Here is a 26746-nt window from a genome sequence, read left to right on the forward strand (position 1 = left end):
TTCAAACATTTTAAAGCAAGTTATGGTGGAGTAGCTATTTAGTGCTACCAAAATACACTTGATTAGTTATTGCACTTTTTATTTAAGTTATTTACAAGAATGTAAAATGGCTGTGCTATTAGTTGGGATCTGGGCTCTGTGGTACAGCTAGTCTCCAGGCAGTGTGTAATCCATTGAGCCGAAGATATACTGGGTTGTACCAGGAGATTATGTCCATTAATGCATACATGCATACATTTCCGTCTTAAAACGAAGTAAATCGTCTTTAGAATGCAATATCCAGTAAACCAAATCAAACTGATTTACCCTCTTTCATTGAATTTCAACAAAACAGCCCTTTGTGTTTAAGGATCCAACATATGGAATAAAAAGAACATTTTAAGTATTCTGCTAGTGAGCTAACAAAATCAAAAACATGGACATGTTTTCATAGTCTGCATATTGTGTGCAAATGATATTAGATGTCCACATTTTTCATCAATTAATAGTAATTACAGGTCATATTTGTTATTCTGCAGTAAAAAAACAAACAAACGATTGTATTTCTAAATATGTGCCTCAAAAGTATTTATCTCTGTGATGTTCTCTTTTTCATCAATCATTTTCTCAGTTTTACTTTATACCCTGAAGCCTTTTTTTCATATCAGGTATACGTGTGTTCATGGACCATCAGTGTGTGCCCATTCGTGTGTGTTGTGTCAATGTGTCCATGTCCTCTCTCTGCCAAGCAATTCAGCTGACACAATGCAGGGCTCATGTTTCAGATATCTGTCTGCAGTGACAGTGCAAGCTTCTCCTGGGTTGCAGGGTTTCTCTCCCTCTTCATTTCTTTCCTTCATCAGAAGGAAGAAACATTATGTGGCATACACTTATGGTTTCGCTTTTTTTAGTGTCACTAAGCTAGAACTCCTGCTTGCGGCTGGAGCAATACTAAAAACGATGCATTATAGGGACAGTTTGTCCCACCAAAAAAGAACGTCATTCCATACCGTTTTGACTTTCTTTTTTCCATGTAACACGAGGATACATTTTAGGTAATGTAAAGTTTTGCATGCAATTACAATGAAAGGAGACTGGAGATTTGCATATTAAAAAAAAGAATGCAAAAGCACCATAAATGCACTTTAAAAGTATACTGTAAGTCAACTGATGTCATGTTCATTGCTTCATGTGTTAAACTATATGAAGAACTGGGTCAGTCCAATTCAGTGATTCAGTCAAACCAGTTCATTCAAAAGATCCAAATCCCTTTGTTTTTACTATAATTGTAAACTTTTCAGCCTCCCTTCCCTCCCCAAGTGGTGTATTGCAGATCTACATGAGACTGCTTGCCTTTTTATATCTCCAGTAGGGGGCAGTATATGAAAAGATATATCATTTGAGATCCATGATTGAAAGGTTTCACCCCTTACATTGATCTGTTAACCACAAATAACCAGACCTGTCCTGTTTAAGATTACTTTTATGAAAGTGGCATGAATTTTAAATTGTTACATGGAATAAATGTAGCAATTTGGACACAACCCTATTTTACCAGTTTCTTGTTGAACAAGAAAAGATTATTAGCAGTGTCCTAGTTGTAGTATGTATAATGCAGTTTCTCAGCTAAACAACAACAGCATATATGTCAGGTGATATGTTTAATGTGCTCTTGTCTGTTCTTGCTTTTCTAGTGTTTCTACTGCTGGGAAAGAACAATTTTAGTGGTGGTATCATCAATAAAAATCTGCCATGACTCAGAAAAAAACACACTTCCACCTGAATCAACAAGGTAAGAATCAGTAACCCTGTAGTGTCCTTAAATTATATATATAAAAAATGTTGGATGCTCTCAGTTTCTGAATGCAAGGGGATCGCTTTATTTATAGCTGGAAGTTTTTTCAGTGTTAAAGGCCTGGTTTGGGTTTTTTACTTTTCAATAGAAACGTTTTTGAATGCTTGATTTGTTGAAAGAGAAAGGGAATAAAAAAAGCAGTGGGAGGAGAGAAACAAAATAAGAGACTGAAGGCGGAAAGCAGAAAGAGTAAGACATGGACGGAGAGAGGGAAAGAGAACAGATGAACTTTACTAACTTTTCTTTTCATGTGTCTACAACGTTTTGTGAAAATTTTAATCTGCAGGTAAGAAAGTTAATACTTATCATCTTTAGCCGTATTTTATTGTGAAAGACATTTGATGCTGAGCTTTTTAGTAAGGAATGCTTATTTTTATGGAAATCAGATACATTTTGAAAGCTGAGAATGTCACCACTTGAAATACTGTAAATATAAAGTATATGTATGTACTATTGAATTTGTAAATGTTTTTTGTCGTTTTCTTTCTGTCACAATTTCATTCTGTGATTTTTAAATCGTGTTATCATGCATGTTAGTCATAAACAGTCCACAGTCATACATTTGCATGTTCTTGGCTTGGAAGTATACAGGGAGTGCAGAATTATTAGGCACGTTGATTTTCTGATCATATTTTTTTTCCAGGCACATTTGACCAATTCCAAACCACAGTAATCCTAATAACTACTATTGATTTAGTATTTAATAATGTATAAGTGATATATAATTGTTCATGAAGGCTGGAAATGAAAATCACCTTATATTCAGGTGTGCAGAATTATTAGGCATGTTTTCTTTTACAGATAAATTGAGCCAAAAAAAGAGATTTAACTCAGACTGAAAAGTCAAAAAGTATTAAATGCTCATGAGAAGGATGCAATACTAATGCAATACTAGACATTGCAGTTAAGGCATGACCATTGGACAGTGAAATGCTCGTTGGGTCAGCAGGATCTGACAAAAACAGGTGGTGAAGAAAAGACACCTGTTAACTGCAAAAGAATTAAGAATTAAGGTGAAGAATTAAGGGTGAAACCATCAGGAACCCTTTAGTCTCCAGCGCCAACATTTTCCAAAGCTGCAACCTACCTGGAGTCTCCAGAAGTGCAAGGTGTCAGGATCTCAGAGACTTCAGTTAGGTAAAGAATCCTAAAAAATGACCCTCACTAGATAAGAATCACAAGCTGAAGTGTTGTAAAATACATGAAGAAGGTATTTTTATAGGCTTTATGGACAGATAGGTTGAGAGTGACTCTTGAAGGACCAGCATCACATCCTCTAGTATCACTGTTTGAAGAATTCATCTTCCAGAATCTGGCAGTACGTTTTGGGAGTTTTTTAGTCCATCTCTGCAAAACGGACTTCAGGATGGACTAAAATGAACTCCCAAAACGTACTGCCAGATTCTGGAAGATGAATTCTTCAAACAGTGGTACTAGAGGAAGTGGTGCTGGTCCTTCAAGAGTCACTCTCAACCTATAAAACCTATAAAGCCTATAAAAAAGCAGGCTTCATGTTTTTTACAACACTTCAGCTTATGATTCTTATTTAGTGGGGGTCATTTTTTAGGATTCTTTACCTAACTGAAGTCTCTGAGATCCTGACACCTTGCACTTCTGGAGACTCCAGGTAGGTTGCAGCTTTGGAAAATGGTGGCGCTGGAGACTAAAGGGTTCCTGATGGTTTCACCCTTAATTCTTCACCTTAATTCTTAATTCTTTTGCAGTTAACAGGTGTCTTTTCTTCACCACCTGTTTTTGTCAGATCCTGCTGACCCAACGAGCATTTCACTGTCCAATGGTCATGCCTTAACTGCAATGTCTAGTATTGCATTAGTATTGCATCCTTCTCATGGGCATTTAATACTTTTTGACTTTTCAGTCTGAGTTAAATCTCTTTTTTGGCTCAATTTATCTGTAAAAGAAAACATGCCTAATAATTCTGCACACCTGAATATAAGGTGTTTTTCATTTCCAGCCTTCATGAACAATTATATATCACTTATACATTATTAAATACTAAATCAATAGTAGTTATTAGGATTACTGTGGTTTGGAATTGGTCAAATGTGCCTGGAAAAAAAATATGATCAGAAAATCAACGTGCCTAATAATTCTGCACTCCCTGTATTTCTATCTTATTATTGAACCGTTTTACACACACAAACATTTTTTAGACACATTCACTTTAAAAAATATGAACTGTAGATATGCATTTATAAGTATACAGCTGTGAACGCTGTATTGCAGATATTTGATATGTTTAATCTCTTTTCTCCCTTCCTGTTAATATTCTTTTATTTTCATTGTAAATCTTGTAAATTAGAATAATAAAAAATAAAGTAAAAAAAAAAAAATCAATGAACTGTGAATATGAATTCTCTTCCAATCTCCTCTGCCAGTAATTTTGTTTTCTTTGTTTAAACAGACTGGAGTGAAACCACAGCTGACACTTTTCAGAGTAGTCCATTCAGCATTGATACACCATACGGGTACCAGCTCGATTTAGACTTTGTTAAATACGTGGATGATATTGAGCGAAGTGACACCATTCGGCGGCTGCATTTTACCAAGCGGCCCGGAGCGGCAAACGCTGCCTCCGAGTCGCAACGCATCGTAAACCCCACACGCTGGACTTCTTCAGAGTCTTTGTCCTCAGTGAGCAGTGATGAAGCCAAGAAAACGTCTCCCTCTTCATCCTCTTCCTCTTCTTCTGTCAACAGAAGAAGACCCCCACTTCCCCATTCCAAACCTAAATCCTCCAGTCCAAGACCTGAGGTCCCTCAAGACCTAGTCACCTCTCAGAGGTATATAGATGGGATGCCTGCCCCAGCCACACAACATCCTACCCCAACCAAAACAAATCCTCTAGTGGAAAAAACTTTGATGGAAACATGCAAACGTTTGGAACATGAGAGAGGCCCGTCGCAGCAAGGACCTCCAGAACCACAGCCGCGGCGTAGACTGGCCAGTTTTGGTGGTTTTGGCTCTAGTGGTACCCGATCTCCGTATACAAGCTGGAGTGCCTTAAATCAAGGTGCTAAGATGACAGTCCTAGACCAGCCCCGACAAGGTTCCTTGTCATTGGGGAACACCCTTAAAATCAGCCCCTCAAGCTCTGGCCGAGCATCTCCAGGGAGCGGCGTGAGCCCACTCCATCTGCAGATGGTCAGGGATCAGATGGCAGCTGCTTTACGAAGGTTAAAGGACCTGGAGGAGCAAGTGAAGGCCATTCCTGTCTTACAGGTAAAGATTTCTGTTTTGCAAGAAGAAAAGAGACAACTGACCACCCTGGTCAAGAGGCAAGATGAAGATCACAAATCAGGCTCTATTAATGACAAAGAATTTAGCAGCAAACCAGCGATGGAGGGTTTGGAGCACAGTGCCATCTCTGGTCTGACGGATTTCCAACAGCTCAGTGTTGAAATGCAACTTCTCGAAAGGAAGATCCAAGATGCACGTCTTGAATCCTGTGCCTTCAAGACGAGGGATCGAAAGTCTGTTGCAGTTGGAGATGACAGGTGCATTGATGAAGTTGATGTCATTCATCAACACAAATTAAACTTTTGTAAGGATGTTGCTGTTGGTGCAAAACCTGAGACTCAGTCAGTGGCTGTCAGTGTCACGGAGACTATGCTCGGGGTTGTATCCAAGGAAGCAGAAACCGAGTTGCAACAGCAAACCATCCAACATTTAACTGACCGGGTTCAGATACTGGAGGCTGAGCTTAAAGAAGCAATGCTCAAGGCAGAAATGGGCAGGCTGAGGAGTGAACTGCGGGAAGCAGAAGCGAGAAACCATGCTGATAAGAGTTCCTCTGCACAACCGCAGGTGGACTGCGCCGCAACCCAGACCGGGTCGCAAACTCGCACTCTTGGGGTTGGAAACCACACCAACCTTGTGCATTCTGCTGTTGGGGGAGGACTAGAGGGGATTTCCATTGCTGTTGGAGTTTCCTGCAAACCCGAGGTGAGGGTTGTTTCATCTGGCCCAGATACACCTATGGAAGAGTGGGTAGTACGCCAAAAAGTAGAGCGGAAAGATCAATGCGTTGGAAGCAAGCGTACAGCATCACGAAATCAAGGTGTTGGGACAACAATATGCATGTGTGACGCTGCCACAATTACTTTGGAGACGATGGAGAAGAAGAGCGTTTCCCACCAAACAGTTGGCTGTGGTGACTGTACAGTCGACATGGACGTCAGAGTGGTAAAATCGCAAATTTCCCAAGGAACTGTCACTGACCCAGTGCGAAACGTTGACTTTAGTGTAATGGCAATCCCACAGACTTTGTCGCAGCGTACCAGCACTGCATTTTGCACAGTCTCGCGCAGCACCAGCACTTTGCAGGCCTGTATCTCTGAAGCCAGCACCAACACAAAGCACACACTCACCAGGGAAAGACATACTAACACAGCACACACGATCACCCGATCTCTGGCGGTTGGGGATGGGAAGGTTTGCGACCGAATGGCTGCTGTTCAGATGCACTCTGTTGGAACCACTACATGCTTCGGTAGAGACACAAGCACCCTTGCTGTCCCTAATGTGATGACCCGAGATGTTGGCATCGGAATGGCAAATATTAATGAGAATATCCTCATCGGCCTCCATACACGAAACATTGCATGTGGTCCATCCCGCCTACCAGATCCGGTCAAGACACGTAGCATCGGCATAGAAGTGGGGGACGGGAGGATACGCGACATGGAGGGCCAGATGTTTGTGCAGACTGAGCCTGGACTTGATCATTACATAGATCGCATGCAGAAATTACTTAAAGAACAACAGGACCTGTTAACCGACAGCCACCCTGGGTCAAAACATGAGGTCACTCTCCAGTCCCACAGTCACGTAGATGAACAAGTCGGAGGTGAGGCTGTGCATTTTTGTGTATCTGCCTTTTTAAAAGCATGCTTTATGAGGTTTCAGCTAATTGCTTGCTTTCATTTTCTTTCTAATTTCCAGTCACTGCACAAAGCCAGTCATCAAATGAGACGACAATGGTTAAACAGAAGAATCAAATGGAACTGCAGATGTCTGCTGCTCTTCATGGTATGTATCTGCATGTGTCAAAGGTAACTCAAGTTAGCAAGCAAAAGTATTGCATCCTGGTTGAAATGACTCCACCCGACAAAGAAGTGCATGCGAGATGTAAAAATAAGCAGAAAAGAGAAGACTTTTTCAGAGCAATATGCTGTGGAATTTGAACGGGAGGTGAAAATAGCTCTCTCTGGTTTGTCTTTTGGCTGAATGAGCCCTACACTTAGAATATTTGGGCTGCTGTTGGCTTGTGGAATGCTCTTATGTCCTTTGGTATGTGGCAGACACAGACATGAATACCATCCACACTAGAAGCCTGCGCTGTGCATGATTTCTGAAAGGCAGGAGTGCTTGTGTATCATTAGTCCTTATTAAAGAAAAAAGAGCCTTTACCAGGTGTTTGTGCTGTATAAAGAAGTGTGTGCATGCTTCATTGTAAACCAGGGACAGGGAATGTTTTCAGGGGTTTTCAAGCATCTTCATGTCAATGACCTGCAAATATGGTGATTCCCTTCCACGGGGCTTCTTTTCCTAATATACATTAAGTTCCAAAGAAGGGCGATGAACATCTACTGTCAGTTTGAAAACTTGTTTTAAGAAATGCACTACTGAAACACAAATCGCATTTTAATTTTTACTTTAAAATTAGTTTTGACTCTTATATTGTGTCATATCCTATTAGTTTTATTAGAAATATGTTGTCATTTCCTTTAGGCTCACCCAGTGACGACCGCTGTCTCAGGTCTATCATGAAAAGAAAAAGAACCACGGATAGTATGAACCCTAAGACTGCATCGCTTGGGTAAATAAAGGTTTTCATTATTTATTAAATGACTAATAAATTTAGCTCAGTGTCGCATTTTGTTGAGCTAGAGCTATTTTATCAGATTGATTGTGTATTGTGTGTCTTTTTTGTTATTTGAACAATATACATTGCTATACATATGCATTGTACATTTAATTGTACATCTCTCTCTGTCAATATACAGTACACAGAGAGGTATTGTGGACCTCTTGCCTGAAGGTGGCAATTCTGAGAATGAAGAGAAGAAAAAAAGAGAAAATAGGGAGAACGAGGGGAGCACCAAAGATAAAGTGAAGATTCCTAAAAGAAACGAAAGGTTCATACTTATAATAACAAGTTTTATTTTATCAGTGCAAGATGAAACTGTTCAGTTTATCATGATACGTTTGATGCCTACTGTATAGGTATACGTTTAGTGAGAAGATGCTTTCTGCCTGCCAAACTCTGGAAGTTCACCTCAATGACAGCAAGGTCATATCCAACAGAGAACTGGTGAGTTACAGAACAGTTACTGAGAACTGTCCTTTAATGTCAGTTCTTTTACCATTTCCATGTATTTGTCTATTCTCAACAGACTGCGGTTAGACTCTTTTTTTGTTTTTTGTTTTTTCTATGGCTTTTGCTAAGTAATTTGTCATTTCGCCCACATTGTTAGTGGCTTCTAACTTTTTGAGTTGCTTTGTCACACACAACAACAATGTGTTCAGGAAGAATTTAACCATCTCAGATGGATCTAGCTTTGGTAAACATGTTTAAGAAACTTGTGGGAATGAATTCTCAAGATTCAAGAATATATAACTCAACAACAGGAAAGCAAAAGGGCAAACCAAACATATTTCACAGTCTGAAAAACTCAGTTGTTGATGTGTTCTATGTTTACTCCATCTTCTCCTCGTCCCATAATTACCCACTGGCATATAGATCAGATTGTTTGGTACTCTGTGGGATTTTGGAAGTTTAAAATTATAGTGTTGCTGTATTTTCTCTATCTTAAAAGTAATTTAAGCCTGTTTGTGACGCCTTCATTCATTTATTTTGTGTCATTTTGTTCTTGGCATATTATGTCTAAAAAGCTTTTTTTAATTGATTTTTCTGCATTTTATCTGTTTTTCTTTCCAAAAGCGCTCCTGTCTGAGCACAGTGCAGCAGGAGTGGTTCTGTGTGTCCAGTCAGAAGAGGGTATGTCCACAGATCGTGGAGGACTTCCTCTTCGCTTGCCGCCATGTCTCGCCAGACGTGCTGTGCTTTGTGGCCAACATGGCTGACCAAAATGGCAACACAGCCCTTCACTATAGTGTGTCTCACTCTAATTTCAGCGTTGTAAAGATTCTACTTGCTGCAGGTACACTGAAACCCATCCACCTAATTTAGCAATGCGGAAGAAGGCTATTTTCTGTACAACTATGACAATATATTAAAATATGTTAATTAATACCAGTTTGTAATATCAAGCAGCATAACAAGCTGTTTTGTACAGCTAAAAATAATTGGAACCAGATATCAGAAGCCAGACACATTCAATTTACAAATGGCCACTGTTCCACTGTTCCACTGTTACGTTAAAAAATAAAGTGGGTTAACATATAATCCTAGATTAATCCAATGTGAAGTAGTACAGCAGATTCAACATTTGTGTTAATATGCTTGCAGGATCTGCATTGAATATTTCACAACTAAACCAATATTCTATCGTCCAAGTTTGTGGTCAGGATTTTTTTTTTTTTTTTTTTATTAGTACTTTTATTCAGCAAGGATGCATTAAATTAATCAAAAGTGACAGTAAAGACAGTAATAGAAAGTTTAAAAGGACAGCATTTTTTTCTTTAATCAAAGAATACTGTAAAAAAAATGTATCATGGTTTCCACAAAAATATTAAGCAGCACAACTGTTTTCAACATAATATAATAAGAAATGTTTCTTGAGCTGAATGAGCATATATTAGGAATAAATTAGTTTTTAAATATATTATAATAGAAAATAGTTATTTTAAATTGTAATAATAATATTTCAGAATATTACTGTTCATAGTGTATGTTAGAACAAATAAATTAAGTCTTGGTGAGAATAAGAGACTTCTTTCAAAAAACATTTAAACATTGTACTGACTCTTTGAATGGTTGTGGTTTGCTTAATATACATTTTCAAAGACTAGATAAAGAAAGAGTGTCAAATGCTTCTGTTTCTAGAACACAGTTTAAATAAACTGTAGAGAGGCACTCTAATGTTAAAAAAGGGTTCAAATTGTGGATCCTTTAATGTTTTGTGGACAACCTAGATGGACAATTAATTTGCTCTTGATTCCTTCTCATGCAGGAGTGTGTAATATTGATCATCAGAATAAGGCTGGCTATACTCCCATAATGCTTGCCTCCCTGGCCGCCGTGGAAGCAAAAGAAGACATGATGGTGGTGCAAGAACTCTTCTGCAGAGGCGATGTTAATGCCAAGGCCAGCCAGGTATCTGTCTCTTTGTTTATATGAGTAAAAAAAAAAAGGTTTCTCCCTAAGAGTATTATTTTATGTTTACTGGACTATTTTCTTCACAGGCTGGTCAGACCGCTCTCATGCTAGCAGTCAGTCATGGGCGTATAGATATGGTCCGGGCTCTACTGGCTGCGGGGGCAGAGGTCAACATCCAGGATGATGAGGGGTCAACCGCTCTGATGTGTGCTGGTGAACACGGCCATGCTGACATTGTCAAACTCTTACTGGCTCAGCCAGGCTGTGATGCCACACTGGCTGACAATGTGAGTAACAACATGGCTATCTGAGAAAAAAGATCTAATATTTATTATTCTCATTCTCGTTCTTGTTTAAATGTGTCTATTACATTTGTATCTGTTCTTTTGTTTGGTATGTTTTGTGTCGTTGTGCTGGTAGGATGAGAGCACTGCTCTGTCTATAGCTCTGGAGGCCGGACACAAAGACATTGCTATGCTCCTCTATGCCCATGTCAACTACTCCAAGGGCCATCCTAGGGTATGACTCTTATCTACTCCTGTACTCTCTCATAGCATTTTTATTTTATTTACTTACCAGTTACGCAAATTCGCAGAACAGCTGTTTTCATGCTCATCCACAGGGATCCCCTCGAAGCAAGACTCCACCTGCTTCACGCATAAGCTTTTCTGATTAGTGACATTTTCCCATGCTCTCTTCATCTATTCATACACCCCTCTGAACATCCTGTTCGATCATATAACACATCATCTTTTCAAACGTGTAATATTAAAGAGAGCAATAGTTCTAAAAATGCAGTGCACTCACTGTTGGAAATGCAGTTTACTAATAAAGACCTATATTTTAAATTCAACTGTTATACTATAATAGGAAACTGCATGTTAAAACAGTTGTATGTATTAATTTTAGGTAATATATAAATTATATGCATTTTATGATACTGTATAAAATGTTTTTTTTTACTTTTAAAAGCTTGTTGCTATATATTCCACTTGTTCTATGCATTTCAAAATCTAAAATCTATATTTTAGCAACTCTTTATGAAAATGAAGTAAATGTAAATGTCATGTTCATATAAAATAAATAAATATGTACTTACATCACCACCTTGTGTTTATTGCAAAAATTGCCTTACTTTCCTCTTGTAGTATTTTAGATCTGGATAACTTGAACAGTTATGATGCCATCTAATGGCGAAAAGCTGGGCTGCAGGAGATCAGCGGACATTGGGAAGAAGGGGAGTTGCAACTCTGAGGAATAAATTTGCCAAAAATATTATTTCTATTGTTCATAATATAGTACAGTTTAGCAATCATTCTTGAATGTCTTTTTTTTTTTTTGTCGGACAACATTACACGAAAACACTAGAAATACTATATTTCCATGTAAACGTTATAGGGGAGACCAGTTGGTGTTGTAACCCAGGGGTTTTCAAACTTTGATGCAAGGACCCCCAAATATGATGAACCTTTTATGAGGGACCCCCTTCCTAAAATCCATCTATATATTTTTTTATGTATGGAAAAAAAACATTTAAACTGTTAGATAAATAGTAAGTGTGACATAATAAATACAACATGTTTCCAAGCTTAAATCGGCTATACATAATGTTGGATGTATAAACGTGAAGAATTTTTCAATTAAAAATGATTTATATAAAAAAAAATGCATTTATATATATGCAACTATATTGAGTAATATTTACAAATAATAATTTAGTTAAATGAACAAAAGAAATTCAAGTAAAGCTAACAATTTCCTTGAATAAATACAAACCATTTGAATTTGTCACTGTTTCATAATATTTATATGTGCATTTTACTTAATAAACTTTTATAAATTTAACATAACATTATATTAGGTGAACACATTTATCGATTTAATTTACCTTATTAAATTAACTATTTGCTCTACAAGTGTAAGTGGAAAATTATTAATTAACAACAAGCATATTTTTAGAAACAGAATTCAAAAATAACTCACTGGTCAAACTCAATTTAATTGAGGGCAGGAATTCTATCCAATAAATATGTGTATATGAGTGCCCTAAACACAGGCACCGCTCTTCTGCATAATGGTGACCACAAAATTACAGAAACTCTAAATGTCCAAAATAACTGAACATTAGACACTAACATAAACTAACAACATCTTTCCCTTTACTGAAAAACACATAAAATAACACTTGAATCCCTAAATTCACTCTCCTAATGCAGTCCCTTGCAAAGCATGCTGGGAACTAGATCCACTGCCCAGTTTGTTCGTTTCACTTAGTAATGTTAAGTTGACCGAACAAACACTTATTAAGTAAAGCTGACAATACTAATTTTTAGTAGAAACAACTCAATAAATTTAAGTTCATGTAGTTACATGAGTTTTTAAGTAATGTGAACAAGGATGATTTTTTATTTTATTTTATTTTTTTACTGTAATTGTATGTAAGCAGCTTATACTGTGGTGAGAATACTGCCTTACAACCCCAGTGAGTGAGATAAAGGGGACTATGGTGAGAAAAACTCACTAGAAAGATACAAAGCAAGAAAGGAGCGAAACAGAACTGAAACAGAACGTTCGGTAGACTTTATCCATTTTTGCTTTGTCTTTTTATTCCCTGAACTTTTCTGGGGACCCCTTAAACCTTCTGGAGGACCCCTGGAGGTCCCCGGACCCCAGTTTGAAAACCCCTGTTCACTCAAAAAAATGATTCAAGCCCTTCATAGATGTGACACATTTAAATTCTGTTCACTTTACTTAAACATATCTAATTTTGTCACAACTTAATTTAATTGTGTTCAATCAACCTAATATATTTAAAACTGAAGTTTACTTAATTCAGTTGTGTTAAAACTACATTAAATATTTGTGTTGACATAACTAACTGGGCAGTTCCCAGCATGCTTTGCAAGGGACTCCATTAGGAGAGTAAATTTAGCGATTAAAGTGTTATTTTATATGTTTTTCTGTAAAGGGAATGATGTTGTTAGTAATGTTAGTGTTTAATGTTCAGTTATGTTGGACATTTAGAGAGGTTTCTGTAATGTTTTTTTAATTTTGTGGTTACCGTTATGCTGAAGAGTGGCGCCAGTGATCTATGCTAATGTCAAACCTCTTTTCTTATATATTCATTATATACATTGTATATGATGATGAATTAAATTGCTTATAATTGGTTTTCCAATTATTTTTTTAAATTTAAGTTTGACAAGAAAAAAAAGTAATGTTAAACGTATATAAATATCAATTAAACTATTAGATAAAATTGAGTTGAACCAACTCAATTACATTTCATTGTATGAATTCGTTTTTTATGAGTTGGGGTTACACATATTTATTGGATGGAAAACCTCCCCTCAGGTAAATTGAGCTTGTCCAATGAGTTATTTTTTTGAGTGTGCATGTTCATTTAACTTAACCGATTTTATTTATAGGGAAGCAATTCCACTGATTTAGTTCAACATTACTATTTCACATAGATTCTTCCCCATTCAGTCGTGTTGTCCCAACACAAGGAGTTTACATAGATTAGAAAAATTCCATTAATGTTAATAAAAAGCAATTTGCTTGTGTGGAACCACTGTCCATAATTAAATTAAGTAAGTTTAAAGAATCATTTTTTTGAGTGTTGTAACCAGGTTGTAACACAGGGTCCATTGTAGCTGCGGCTCAATCGTCTGTAGGAGCCCCACCAAAATATTCATCCAAAACATAGACCGCTAATAAATAATAGCCTACATTGTAAAAGTGTGCAGCATTCTGCAACAAATATTTTTCGGATATTAAGTCGGAAAGTGAGCAGAATATATTAAAATGTAAGTATGGCTTCGGCAGGCACAAACAGCGCGCATAAACGCTCACTGCCAACAGAAAACTATTTTTAAAAGGCACACAGTATTAAAATACTTAAATAATATGTTTTTAATAATGGTTTAGTTAATACTTGTTTAAAACAATCACTTTAGCAAAGTTTGTACTAGGCTATTTTCGTTTTTTATACATGCATAAAAATAAATATACGCATGTCAATAAAATATGTTCATTTTAAAACAAACAAAATTATTTCATATAGTTAATATTTGGAAAGCATTGAATGAGATCCCATAATAATTTAATAAAGCTTTAGGCCTATAGTATAATAAATATTATATATTTTTTAGGATATATGACTAGCCTAATATATATTTTTAATATAATGGTTAATGATTATCTCTATTTCTCATGGCTTTATTGTGCCATAGTGTTTTAAAAGAAAATAGTCAAATTTAGCCCAGTTTTACCCATAAACTAAACTAACTGTTTCTCTAGTAGTTTAATTTGATACTTTGCATTCATGCTAACATCAAACACACATTTAGTTATAATGGCTGTTATGTGATAATTGTAACAGTTGATTAAAAATGTTACAACCAACCAACCTCCAATGAGTCCGTTATCAATCACATCTTTAGTAGCCTATAAGGCAAAGTCACTTGAGGTTATTTTTTTTTATTTTTTTTTGCCTTTCAAGGGATGTGGTAGCCTAAATGTGTTTTCATCGTAGTTTCATGCGCAGGTCTTCTTGTCAGGTAAAACCATTATCCGCCTCAATTGAGCGCATACGTTTTTTTTTGTGCACACATTTTTAGAATTTATGCACATATTGGCGTTTCCATCCAGCGTTTTTTATGTGATATTATGAATGGCAACATTCACATGTAATCAAATATGACAGAAATACAGGTAACACTTTACAATAAGGTTTTATTAGTTAACATTAATGCATTAGTTAACATGAACTAACCATAAACACCTCTGTTCAGCATTAGTTAATCTTTGTTAGTTCATAAAAATACAGCTGTTCATGGTTTGTTCATGTTAGTTCATAGTGCATTAACTAATGTTAACAAGATTTTAATAATGCATTAGTAAATGTCTAAATTAACATTAACAAAGATAAATAAATGCTTTAAAAGTGAAGTGCATTATTAGTTCATGTTAACTTATGTAGGCCTAACTAATGAACCTTATTGTACAGTGTTACCAAAATGCAGTAGCCTACACGCACATGATTATTCACACAAACACATGGCAGTTGTTTTGTGTTAAATTTAAAGTTTTAAAAAATATGTAATATAATGTTTTTCACTTTAAATTGTTCAATTTATTCGAAAGTGATTATTTTTTTCTTCAGTAAAGTTAATCACCTCTCATTGTTACTTTTATCCCCAAAAGGGGCCGTAGCTATTGGGAATTCATGGGCCACCTGAAAAAAACACTGACGTGGGCCCCCAACGCCCTCCACTCATATCATATATACGGTATACCGTATATATATATATATATATACGGTAACGGTAGGCCTATAAAATGGAGGGTCACATCTGGTGGTGTACCTAATAAGGATTTCTTACAAAATAACTAAACAGACAAATAAATAAATGCAAATAAAGGTTATTGCTTTTACTTATTGTACAAAGTTGTCAATGCCAAAAAAAATGGCATTAAGCGAGTAATAATTTAATTTACAGTCATCAAGCAATTATGCCAGACAAACAAAAGAAATAACAACAAAAGACAAGAAATTGATCAAATGATCAAACAAACTTTTTAAAAGTAGGCATAAAAGCAATATAAAGGCCTATAACATTTATTTCCAGTCAGTCTAATAACAGCTGAGATATTCAGAAATGAAAAAGTAAGCAGTCAAATGTAACCTAAAATAAAACCACTTAAAGGGATAGTTCACCCAAAAATGAAAAGTAGCCCTCAATTACTCACCCTCAAGTCATCCTATGTGTATATGACATTCTTCTTTCAGACGAATATTATATTACAAAAGAGTTATATTACAAAATTCTAGGCTAATCCAAGCATTAGAATTGCACTAATAGTTGCTCTGTTTTTGAAGTCCATAAAAAGTGTATCTGCCCATCAAATAACATGCTCCACGCGGCTCCGGAGTGTTAATAAAGGCCTTCTGAAGTGAATCGATGCATTTGTGTTAGAAAAATATACATATTTAAAACTTTATAAAGTAAACTTTCGGCCGACCGCCTTCCCTGTTCAATTTATGGAAAAATTGTTGAAAGTTCCCCTGCCGATCGAAAGACTAACGCGACCAGGTACGCTCGTCATGACGTCACGTACACATCTTGAGTTTCACTTTCAACATTCAACACTTTTCCACGGAAGGCGGTCGGCCGAAAGTTTACTTGATAAAGTTTTAAATATGGATATTTTTCTTACACAAACACGTCATTTCGCTTCAGAAGGCCTTTATTAACACCCCAGAGCCGCGTGGAGCACGTTATTTGACGGACAGATGCACTTTTTATGGACTTCAAAAACAGAGCCACTATTAGTGCAATTCTAATGCTTGGATTAGCCTGGACTTTTGTAATATAACTCCGATTTTATTCGTCTGAAAGAAGAATGTAATATACACCTAGGATGACTTGAGGGTGAGTAAATTATGGGCTAATTTTCATTTTTGGGTGAACTATCCCTTTAAGTTTCTCACTGTCTTCCTTTTTGACGAAGATAATGTGCTATTGTATTAAATAAAGCTAATAAATGTATCCATCAATAGGAGTGAGTTGTAGGCTATTCACGTTTTCTTGACAGTAGGCTATTGTTAAAAATATCACATCAGCAGCCGACCAGTCTGTAATCCTTGTGACACGGATATTTTGCTGCATGTTACACAAACCAACAAACTACATAATAGCGCAAAAAGACGGGGACTTTGAGCGCGTTATCGACTGTAGCATACCGACGTGTGCGGGCGGCGTCCTATTCCCGCGAAAGTAAATCAGGCAGCGAAAAGATCAGGGCACGGCATCCCATCACATTGACCCAGTGCACTAACCTGTCTTGTTAAAACAATTTTCCTCGCCTCCCTTTTCTTTTCATGACGTTACTGGAACTGGTAAAACTGCTACGTTTTAACTACGGAACTATTGACCTTGACTCACATAATCCGTGTTGTGAGTTTTATTTGTAGACAAATGTGTCTACTGTGTATCAAACTTTGAGAGATCTAGCACAAACAACCACTGAGTTACTGATGCTCAAACAAAAAGTGTTACTGCCATCTCCGGTCTCACATTAACAAAGTTATTAAGTTATTTAAGTGCATATTTAGATGAAATGACATTATTTAGTTTGTTTGTTCTGTTATTAATTTGATTGAATTGGGGAATTTTAGTTGGTGCCCTGGAAGACAGATAGATGCGTTGATCTTTGTATAATATTTACTTTTTAGATCAAAATGCAGCTTTTACCTTGCCTTCATTGCACAGCCAGTGATGAGCTAATTTTACCAGCCTCTGCTCACAGGGGAGCAGCTCCCACACCACACACTGATACAGCTGCGTAGAATGCTTTCAGTGGGGCATTTACAGACACTGGTCTGGATGTGAACCTATGCCATTTGACTAATCTACTCTTTCTATGTTAGGAATATTTTGTCATTATGAAACCTTTTTTATATATATTAGCTTGAAAGATCGATTCCCCATTCATTGTAATTGCATTCTCCAGTATACATTTTTCAAAACTAATTATGTTGTGCTCCACAGAAAAAAAAAAGAAAGGTCTTACAGGTTTGGAACCACATGAGGGTGAGTAACTGATGAGAGATTTTTGATTCATTTTTGATTCATTTTTGTGTGAACTAATCTTTCAAACGAAATTCCTATGTGATATAAATGCATTCTGCTGCATAATGACAATCAGTCTGCGCCCATTTTTGAGGTTAGACAATCATGTTTGCACTTGTTAGCATGATAAAAGAGATTCTTCACAAAACGAAGGGAATAACAAGGACAACAGCTGGCATTCAATACTTATGTAGAATCAGTTCAGCTGTAATGAAGGGGGAAATAGATGGCTGTCAGATAAAAGACAGCCCATAGTATTACACAAACAATATCTTGTGGTGAGAAATTAATTTAGAAGGCTGCATTAATTGAGGTTAGGTTAGAAAATTGTGTTTTTTTTGTGTAACATGACGTCTTGCATGCATGTTTTTTTGTCTGAATACATATACATCACTTATATACTGTGGATGCATGCATGTAATTACATTAACTTCATCCCATCTTTTTTTGTGGAGTTTAGCTCTTCTTTATGTAGCTCAGTGGCTTATTGTGTTTGAGAATGTTCAGCTCAGTGTGTCTGTACGACAAAGTGTGTGTCTGTGTTTTGTGATGAAATGCTATAGCATTACAGCTCAGTGCGGTCTGCAGCCAGTAAAATGTGGTGTTGCCATAGTAACCGCCTGAGATGTTTTACCAAAATGCCCTTGTCGACCTGATAGCAAAACATGCATATGAAATGTAAAATTATGACAGCATGTAATCATACCACAGCACACTAATAATCTGCTCTCCATGGTCAAACAACATTTAAATACTTCTCAGAAGCTTGTCAGATATTTGATTACATTTGATGAGATTATTTGATAAATTAAACAATGGCTTCTATAATGAAGCTGTTGCCATGGCAAATATACTGTACATGAACAGTGTTGCACCTTAAAACTGCATCGTATTATAAACAGACACTTGAGAAGCATATTTCATTCATGAAAATTATGGAGAATATTAAAAGCAGGAATATGACTCATCACAGGGCTTTTCTGATGACAGATGGCAATGTGACCTCATAGGAAATGTTGGCAATTTATTGTATAACTGAACTTTCATACATTTAAAACCAGTTTACAAAATGCTAACGATAGCACATGACATTCTATAGAGTGGATTTTACTATCATAACCTCTTCTGATAATATGTTTATTTGCTGTTATACTACTACTACTACTACTACTAATAAAAATAATGTTTATTTTATATAGCTCCGTTCTGCAAGCTCAAGGTCGCTTCACAGTATTATACAAATAAACATGACAGCAGACAAAGAAACAATAGGGATAAACTGAGATAAGGAACACAATGACTGCTATAGAGATTCATTTCTAGAAATATGCAAAACGTGGTAAAAGAAAAATGTATTGGTGTATGTGACCCTGACAATTTTTTTCAGCTTTATCAAGGTCTGTTTTGTCTATTTCAATGATCTACTGCTTATTATTTCTTTAGTTGGTAATAAACAGACTTGAGTCAATAGAAATGCGAAATATCTCCTTACAGCACATTCACACCCATACCGATTCAGGCATTTCAATGTAAACATAAACAAACATCTCTCAGGTCTGACATCAACCGATCATATTTGACCAAGAATCAAATTCTAAGTAGCTAATATAGGCCACTCTGCTGACCCCTACAATAATATGGCATAAGAATAATTAAGCAGACGCCACAGAGCTACATGTGAAGCTACTTTATAAGTTAAAGGTCTCAATTCTCAGTGGGAAGCAGACAGAAACTGTTATGTTTTAGACTGTCTGGTAATATTTATAGCCACAAATGATATCACCAGAATCTCTATGCTCTTTTATGTTGTAAAAGCTACCAGACGCAGATACAAACATGCCATTAGCCAATAGTGTGTGTGTGTGTGTGTGTGTGTGTGTGTGTGTGTGTGTGTGTGTGTGTGTGTGTGTGTGTGTGTGTGTGTGTGTGTGTGTGTGTGTGTGTGTGTGTGTGTGTGTGTGTGTGTGTGTGTGTGTGTGTGTGTGTGTGTGTGTGTGTGTGTGTGTGTGTGTGCAAAACAACATTAACTACCCTGGAATCCTCTCAAGATGTCAGGAAAGCTTGCAAAAAACCATCTGCATAGGCACAAAAATGGAGCCCGGTTCTTTTAACAGAGGGGCGTTTAAAAAAGACTGAACAAGAGCATAATAGAGAGGGAGAGGGGGAAAGGAAAAAAGGAAAAGAAACCAGATTGCGACAGTCGATATTAAAACATGCAGTGAGTGAGAGAGAAAAGGAGAGAGGGTGAGGGAGAGAGAGAGAGAGAGAGAGAGAGAAAAGCGAGCTGCAGGCCTTTCCACAGGGACAAACTAGCAGAAAGGCTTCTCGGAGTTATTTCTCTCTCTCTCTCTCTCTCTCTCTCTCTCTCTCTCTCTCTCTCTCTCTCTCTCTCTCTCTCTCTCTCTCTCTCTCTCTCTCTCTCTCTCTCAACATCCTAACAGCAATTGATTTGTGTATGAAAAGCTGGGCGCTTTTCGCCCCCCTTTTGGGCTGTGCGTTTTGAGTGATCAGCTGATGAAGAGACTGGCTGCGCGCTGCAATGCTGGTTTGCTAATTCTCTCTCCTCCAGACTGGAGCCAGCCGGGAGACCACAGTCAGGTAAATCGCCCTCTTGGTTTCTCTCTCTCTCTCTCTCTCTCTCTCTCTCTCTCTCTCTCTCTCTCTCTCTCTCTCTCTCTCTCTCTCTCTCTCTCTCTCTCTCTCTCTCTCTCTCTCTCTCTCTCTCTCTCTCTCTCTCTCCTTCTCACTTGCTCTCTCTCTCCTGCGCATAGAGCACGCAATCACACCAGGCTTCAGCACATGGGCACACAGACAGAAAGTGAGAGAGGGAATGTGTGTGTGTGTGTGTGTGTGTGTGTGTGTGTGTGTGTAGGTGTGATCGGTGTCTGCTGAAGGAAAACATTGCCCAGACAAATCGGCAGTGCGCGTCCTGACACCTCTTTTTTCGTTCTAGAGGTTATGGGAACAGGCTTGTGTAGCGTAACAAGGGTTTTTTGCATGTTGCACCAAATATAGACTTTTCTGAATGTGCTTGTTGCAAACACCCTGCATGTTTGCGTTTCTGCTGTGCGCCTGTGCATGCAAGCGTGTGTGTGTGTGTGTGTGTGTGTGTGTGTGTGTGCATGCATTCCTTTATTATGCTGTTGATTATTAGGCCTCCTTCCTTTCACGGTCCCCTGGGGTACGTGTGAATAAATGCTTTCCGTGTGTTTCTCTGCACGCTCGAGCTTTCACATTTCTCTTACGCCCGTTTTGAGGATGTTTGCATGAAATGCTCGCGTCTGTGAGGGGCTGTTCTCTCATATCAGTAAATTTGCGTCTTTTGTCTGATTTCTTTGCATTTTAAGTATTTGAGAGCGTTCTGTGTGTGTGTGTGCGCGCGCGCGCGTGTGTGTTTGATCTAGACATCAATGGCTGGCGCTGCCTGCATAGCGTCATACTCAGAATTAATATTTTCATCCCTCTCATATGCTCTCTGTGCCAGCACTGGCTGCGGCAGGAATATCATTGCACTTTAATTGCCTTTGTGTAAAACACAGACTTGGCAGCGCGCACGCACGCGCGCGCAAGTAGTGAATTATGCATTTGCTTATTTTCACACGTGAGGCGTGTGCGTGTTCATAAGCGGCGGCGTGGCGCCTCGTCTCGTGTTGGTGGACGCTGTGTATGGTGAACCGTACGTATTTTTAGGCGTGTTGACCGGAGATCAGCATCGTCGTAAACGTCAATCATTTCATTCACAATGGGAGTGAAGATCAGTGCACCAGCATATCTTGCCTCCCAGAAGCCCATGTGTGGTATCATAATGAGCCCGTTATATATTGCTAAGTGGTGCTTTATCAAATATTAAATGGAAGTGAAAGCAGCTGTTCGTGTTAGAGGCGACTGAAGATTGAAGGCATCTTGCCTGGTGAGACGTGTTGCCAAGATAATGATGACCTATGTCAGTTTAGACCTGAAAGTGATGAAAGGGCAGAAAGTTCATTAAACTGCTTATTTATTTACTGCTATTATGCTAACTATCTTGGTTTGATTAATTTATTCACTCTACCAAATAAAGAATCTGTGGTTCAATGAAGAAGCTTTAACATTGAACCATTTCCATTGCACTAAAGGTTCTTTAGATTATTACTATTATAGCGATAGTTCACCCAAAAATGAAAATTGTCATCATTTACTCACCCTCAAGCTGTTCCAAACCTGTATGATTTTCTTTCTTCTGCTGAACACAAAATATGATATTTTGAAGATTACGGTTAACCAAAAAAAATACAATGGAAGTCAATGGGGTCCATCACTGTTTGGTTACTGGCATTCTTCAAAATTTCTTTTTTTTTTGTGTGTGTTTAGCAGAAGAAGGAAATTCATACATTTGGAACAAGGGTGAGTAAATGATGACAGAATTTTCATTTCCCTGTAACATGTTCTTAAAAGTTCAGTGAAAAGGTCTTTAGGGGACCAAAATTGTTCTTCTATTGTATTCACTGCAAAAAAAGGTGAACAAAAAATCCAGTTTTGGAAATTAGAAAAGCGTGTTTAAAATACAATGTGGCAAATATCCTAAATTCTACATGTTCATAGTGCAATGATTGCCACAAAACTTCTACAATGATTATTAATCCCTCCATATGTCTTAAGAATATTACAGTAATGAGTTGCAAATTCACATGCAACCTGAATTTAATACAAATGAGCACAATAATGTCCCGAATAGCTCTAGCCTCTTATATACATTATATCCTAGAATTTTTGAAATTGTATCCTAAGCTTGTAACTCTGTTGCTCTTTACAGTAATGTTCAATTCGTTAACATGTGTTAATTGCAATTAGGTGTCATAAATGAACAGCCGTTTTATAGCATTTATTAATTTTGGTTAGTTAATTTATACGTATACATGTACATCTTAATGAAATATATTATGAAAGACAATGAATTTACTATGAACAGTAAGTTCACAACCTAGATTATTAAATTATTAGTTCATACCTATAAAGTCAACCTTATCTAAAAGCATCACTTATATTTCTTGTTAACTGGCAACTTATTGAAGTGAACAATGACTATTCTTAGTTGAAGGTATTATTTTATTTTTTATATAATGTGCACCGTGAGGATACTTTTTAGTTCAAGTTCATGTCCAAATCCCTATTTCTGTCACATCCAGTAGCTCTCATCAGTGTTCCCATGGATCATGTCTTGTCCTCAGTCTCAGGCTATCCAAAACGGAGTGTCTGAGGTTATGGAGGAGGAAAGCAACTTGAAGAAACGAAAAAGCGATCAACAAGGCAACCAGGGCTCTGAGACTGGTCTGGAGGTGGTGGAGAAAGTGAAAAAGCGACGGGGCCGCCCTCCTGCCGAGAAGCTGCCCCCCAACCCTCCCAAACTCACAAAACAGATGAACACCATCGTAGATATGGTCATCAACTACAAGGACACGTCAGTACTTAAACACACAGACTTAATCGGTTGTTGCTGATTATGTTTTTATTTCATGACATATATATCGAGACACTAAAACAGGATGATTTACAAAGAACTTCATCAACAAAGTTTTGAGTTCATATTGTTTCCCTTTATTCTTTAAGTCAGGTCAGTGAAAACGAGTAACAGATGTTTTTTTTATGTACCTTTTCTTGAATACGCCACCGTTCTACAGGTTGGGCCGACAGATCAGTAAAGGTTTCGTCCAGCTGCCCTCAAGAAAAGAGGTGCCAGAGTATTACGAGCTCATCCGCAAGCCAGTCGACTTCAGGAGGATCAGGGTGAACTTGAATCGTTCCCAATTACACAAATCTCACCCTCCGCTTCCACTCCCTTTTCTACCAGACCATCCTTCACCTTTTTCCATTCTTATCTCCACACTGACATCCCTTTCAGCTCAAGAAACACATTGATTTTGCTCTTGTCACACAGGTTGTGTGTTTTTGCTGATTGGGTTTTAGAGTGATATGCAGGAGGCAGATTTTTTACAGGTTCGATCAACAACAACCAAAAAACACAATATGTCATTACTCATAAAGTTCCGTAGGTGTTTGGATTGAAATGGATAAATCAGGAAATGTATTTATGACCGTTAATGGAACTTGTTCTTTGTTTCCATCTTCTGCTCTCTAACACAAATTCCTTTGAATTGATCCTGGTTTTGCTTGTGCAGGAGAGAGTGCGTAATCACAAATACAGGTGCATTGCAGACCTGGAAAAGGATATCATGCAGATGTGTCACAACGCTCAGACGTTTAATCTGGAAGGATCTCAGGTTTGGCTTAAGAACATGTTCTTGGGTCATTCATCCTTTAAAAATACTTTCTAAAAACATTTCAAAATCTTTTGAATTTTATTTACTGCATATATGACCTCTTTTGAATGTTTTATGTTTAAATTCACAACTTAAACGATTTATATGTGAACACAAGAATTAGGCATTTATGCAAATAGATTTTAAGAATTATTTAGAATTCTGTCAACATATAAAAACCATTTTGTTCATATTCGCATTAAACATTAACACAATTATTTAAGTAGTTAACAGGTTATAAATGGTCTGCATATTTTTGCAAGGCAAAAAGCTGTTTGTATCAGTGAATATAGAGGATGGATTGCATTGAGATTGTTAAATGTCTCTCTATATCTTAGATCTTTGAAGACTCCATTGTTTTGAAGTCTGTTTTTGAGAGTGCAAGACAGCGAATAGTGGAACTCAGCGAGGAAGACAATGATGCTGTTGGAAGCAGTGAGGCAGATGGTGGCCATCATTTTAATTTAGAGGGTAAGTCAAAACGCATGCTTTGTCTTGTCCAGATTGAGATGAAATGCATATTAAAATTAAATAATTCTGAGGGATGCAATAGATGACAATCAGTGAAACCTAATAATGCATAAATGCTTGAAATCGTCTCTCTTTAAGACTATGAATCAAATTCAGGCAAATTATTATGGATATAGTATTTAAGGTATCATGTAAATTAAAAATGTTTTTGTCTTAAAAGCTCCTGTTTCAGAGACAAAAAATCCCAAAGTGGATGAAAAAAAGGAGAAAAATAAAACCAATCCTAGTAATTCCAGCCCGGTCGCAAACAGTGATGAAGACATTGGCCAAGAATGTGAGAATAACACAAGAGGACTATTGGATTAGACCCCAAATGACAGTCTCATATATTGTATGCCATTTTAAGAACATTGTATGGCCATTTCAGTCCAACTTTCCTTGATGTTTTGCTCAAGGATTTGCTCTGAATGTGATCTCTTATTATATTGGTTGCTTAAAACGCCTTTATAAAACATTTGTATTCTAAAAACAACATTATTAATGCAGTGCTTCTGCAGTAATGCGTTTAAAATTGGCATTATTTTCATGTATTTATATAATGTAAATATATCATAAACCCAAAATAGATAACATCATGGTGAAAAAAATCTGTAAGTTCAGACTGCCTGAAAATGTTCTCTCTCTTTTCCCCCAAGGATGGAAAATGGTGGTATGACATATTATTATATTGTATGATCATTTAAAAAAAAAAATGCATTCAATCTTTTAAGATGCGATAAGCTATGCTAAATTTGCAAGCTATTATGTCTCTGTCTCAGAGAATTTTTAATCTGTGTTTTTTTGTGACTATGAGCACTTTGTCATCCTCTCTTTGTACGTTTCCCTTTCCTTCATTACCTGTCAAAATCTCTGAAAAAAAAGTTACGATTTTTTATCCAGCAGCTCTTTATCTCGCTTTAGTTTTCACAGGATCATAACTATCTGTACATAGAGGAACTTGGGGCATAATGGCAATGTATTCTTTGGTGACAGATCAGATACTGCCCTCAAAGAGAGGCACCTATTGATGATATTGTCACGCTTGTGTGTTCAGTTTATGATGGACGGTAGAACTGGTGTGTTTGTGCACAGATTCTGACATTAAAATGTATGGGGTTTATATGATGTGAAAGGGCAACAAGGTTTGAGACATCATCTTGAAATAAACATTTTTATGAAATCACAGGGCCTAATGTGGATCAGTTTCTTCTCTTGCTTTGTGGGTAATCAAAATATGTTTTATAGCATAGTAATAATAACAGGCTATTTTGCTTCTTTAAAGCAGGTTTCTGCTTTTTTGTAACCAATACAACAAGTAAGCCATAAATTCCTGTTAGTAATTTAGTACTCTGGCTTTCTTACAGTGTTTCTTGATTGCAACACTAAATGATTTTAGTTGGCCCAATTTCCCATAACATTCATTCAGTTTTCAAAACAAAGACATTTTCTCAAAACTTTTAATTATTTTCACCTGTTTTCACACACATTCCAATTATCTCAATGATTTCTACAAAACTCTACAAAAATACCCTCCTTTTACACTGTTTTAACCATGATCACATTCATAAAACACAAACACATACCGGTAGTATAATTAACTGAAGCATCATGATGTGATACTCAATAGCTCACATTTATCCATGAGTAAACATGAAGTACACTCTAAAAAAAAAGGTTCTATATGGCACCAAAAATGGTTCTTCGTCGTAATCATAGAGCCACTTTTGGTGCTATATAGCACCATATCTTAACGTGTTCTGTATATGGTAGCGGTGCTATATAGCACCTTAGTCAAAGAACCTCTGAAGAACTGCTGAAGAACCACTGAAGCACCAAAATTGGTGCTATATAGCACTAAAAAAGGTTCCCCTATGATTACGAGCCAAGAACCATTTTTGGTGCCATATAGAACCTTTTTTTTAGAGTGTAGCAAAACTGATGACCCAAGCAGAATCTAAGGATAATATCAATAGGGCCACACACAGGTGATATACACCAATCAGACATAACATTCCTAATATTCTGTTGGTCCCACTTTTGCTGCCAAAACAGCCCTGACCCATCAAGGGATGAACTCCACTAGACCCCTGAAAGTGTTCTGTGGTCTCTGGCACCAAGATTTTAGCAGCAGATTCTTTTAGTCCTGTAAGTTGTGAGGTGGGGC

General features: G+C 37.1%; 2 protein-coding genes across 3 annotated transcripts; both read left to right on the plus strand.

Annotated features, from left to right (window-relative positions):
* Positions 1–1999: 1999 nt before the first annotated feature.
* Positions 2000–11241, plus strand: kank1b (KN motif and ankyrin repeat domains 1b). Its single transcript, XM_079814744.1, has 11 exons — positions 2000–2120; positions 4260–6704; positions 6800–6886; positions 7589–7676; positions 7864–7995; positions 8084–8171; positions 8802–9021; positions 9994–10136; positions 10226–10426; positions 10560–10658; positions 10762–11241. Exons 2-11 carry the CDS (start codon positions 4652–4654, stop codon positions 10813–10815), a joined length of 3165 nt encoding a protein of 1054 aa, XP_079670870.1. The 5' UTR covers positions 2000–2120; positions 4260–4651; the 3' UTR covers positions 10816–11241.
* An 8805-nt stretch (positions 11242–20046) lies between these two features.
* LOC307124490 (putative global transcription activator SNF2L2) lies at positions 20047–25778 on the plus strand. 2 transcript variants are annotated; one of them, XM_079813709.1, is made up of 6 exons: positions 20047–20374; positions 22984–23213; positions 23434–23539; positions 23932–24033; positions 24411–24543; positions 24764–25778. In XM_079813709.1, the coding sequence occupies exons 1-6, from the start codon at positions 20291–20293 to the stop codon at positions 24907–24909; spliced, it is 801 nt and encodes a 266-aa protein (XP_079669835.1). In that variant the 5' UTR covers positions 20047–20290; the 3' UTR covers positions 24910–25778. The 2 variants fall into 2 exon arrangements, with proteins under 2 accessions (XP_079669835.1, XP_079669836.1); XM_079813710.1 differs by lacking the exon at positions 20047–20374 and adding an exon at positions 20582–21686.
* Positions 25779–26746: the final 968 nt, after the last annotated feature.

This window comes from Gobio gobio, assembly GCF_949357685.1.
Source record: "Gobio gobio genome assembly, chromosome: 4".
Classification (NCBI taxonomy): domain Eukaryota; kingdom Metazoa; phylum Chordata; class Actinopteri; order Cypriniformes; family Gobionidae; genus Gobio; species Gobio gobio.

Coding starts and splice junctions, on each gene's coding strand:
- kank1b (XM_079814744.1), top strand. CDS start 4,652: ATGCCTGCCCCAGCCACACAACATCCTACCCCAACCAAAACAAATCCT. Junction 7,996..8,083: donor ATTCCTAAAAGAAACGAAAG/GTTCATACTTAT, acceptor CCTACTGTATAG/GTATACGTTTAGTGAGAAGA. Junction 10,659..10,761: donor ACTCCAAGGGCCATCCTAGG/GTATGACTCTTA, acceptor GCTCATCCACAG/GGATCCCCTCGAAGCAAGAC.
- LOC307124490 (XM_079813709.1), top strand. CDS start 20,291: ATGAAGAGACTGGCTGCGCGCTGCAATGCTGGTTTGCTAATTCTCTCT. Junction 23,540..23,931: donor TCGACTTCAGGAGGATCAGG/GTGAACTTGAAT, acceptor TTGCTTGTGCAG/GAGAGAGTGCGTAATCACAA. Junction 24,034..24,410: donor TTAATCTGGAAGGATCTCAG/GTTTGGCTTAAG, acceptor TCTATATCTTAG/ATCTTTGAAGACTCCATTGT.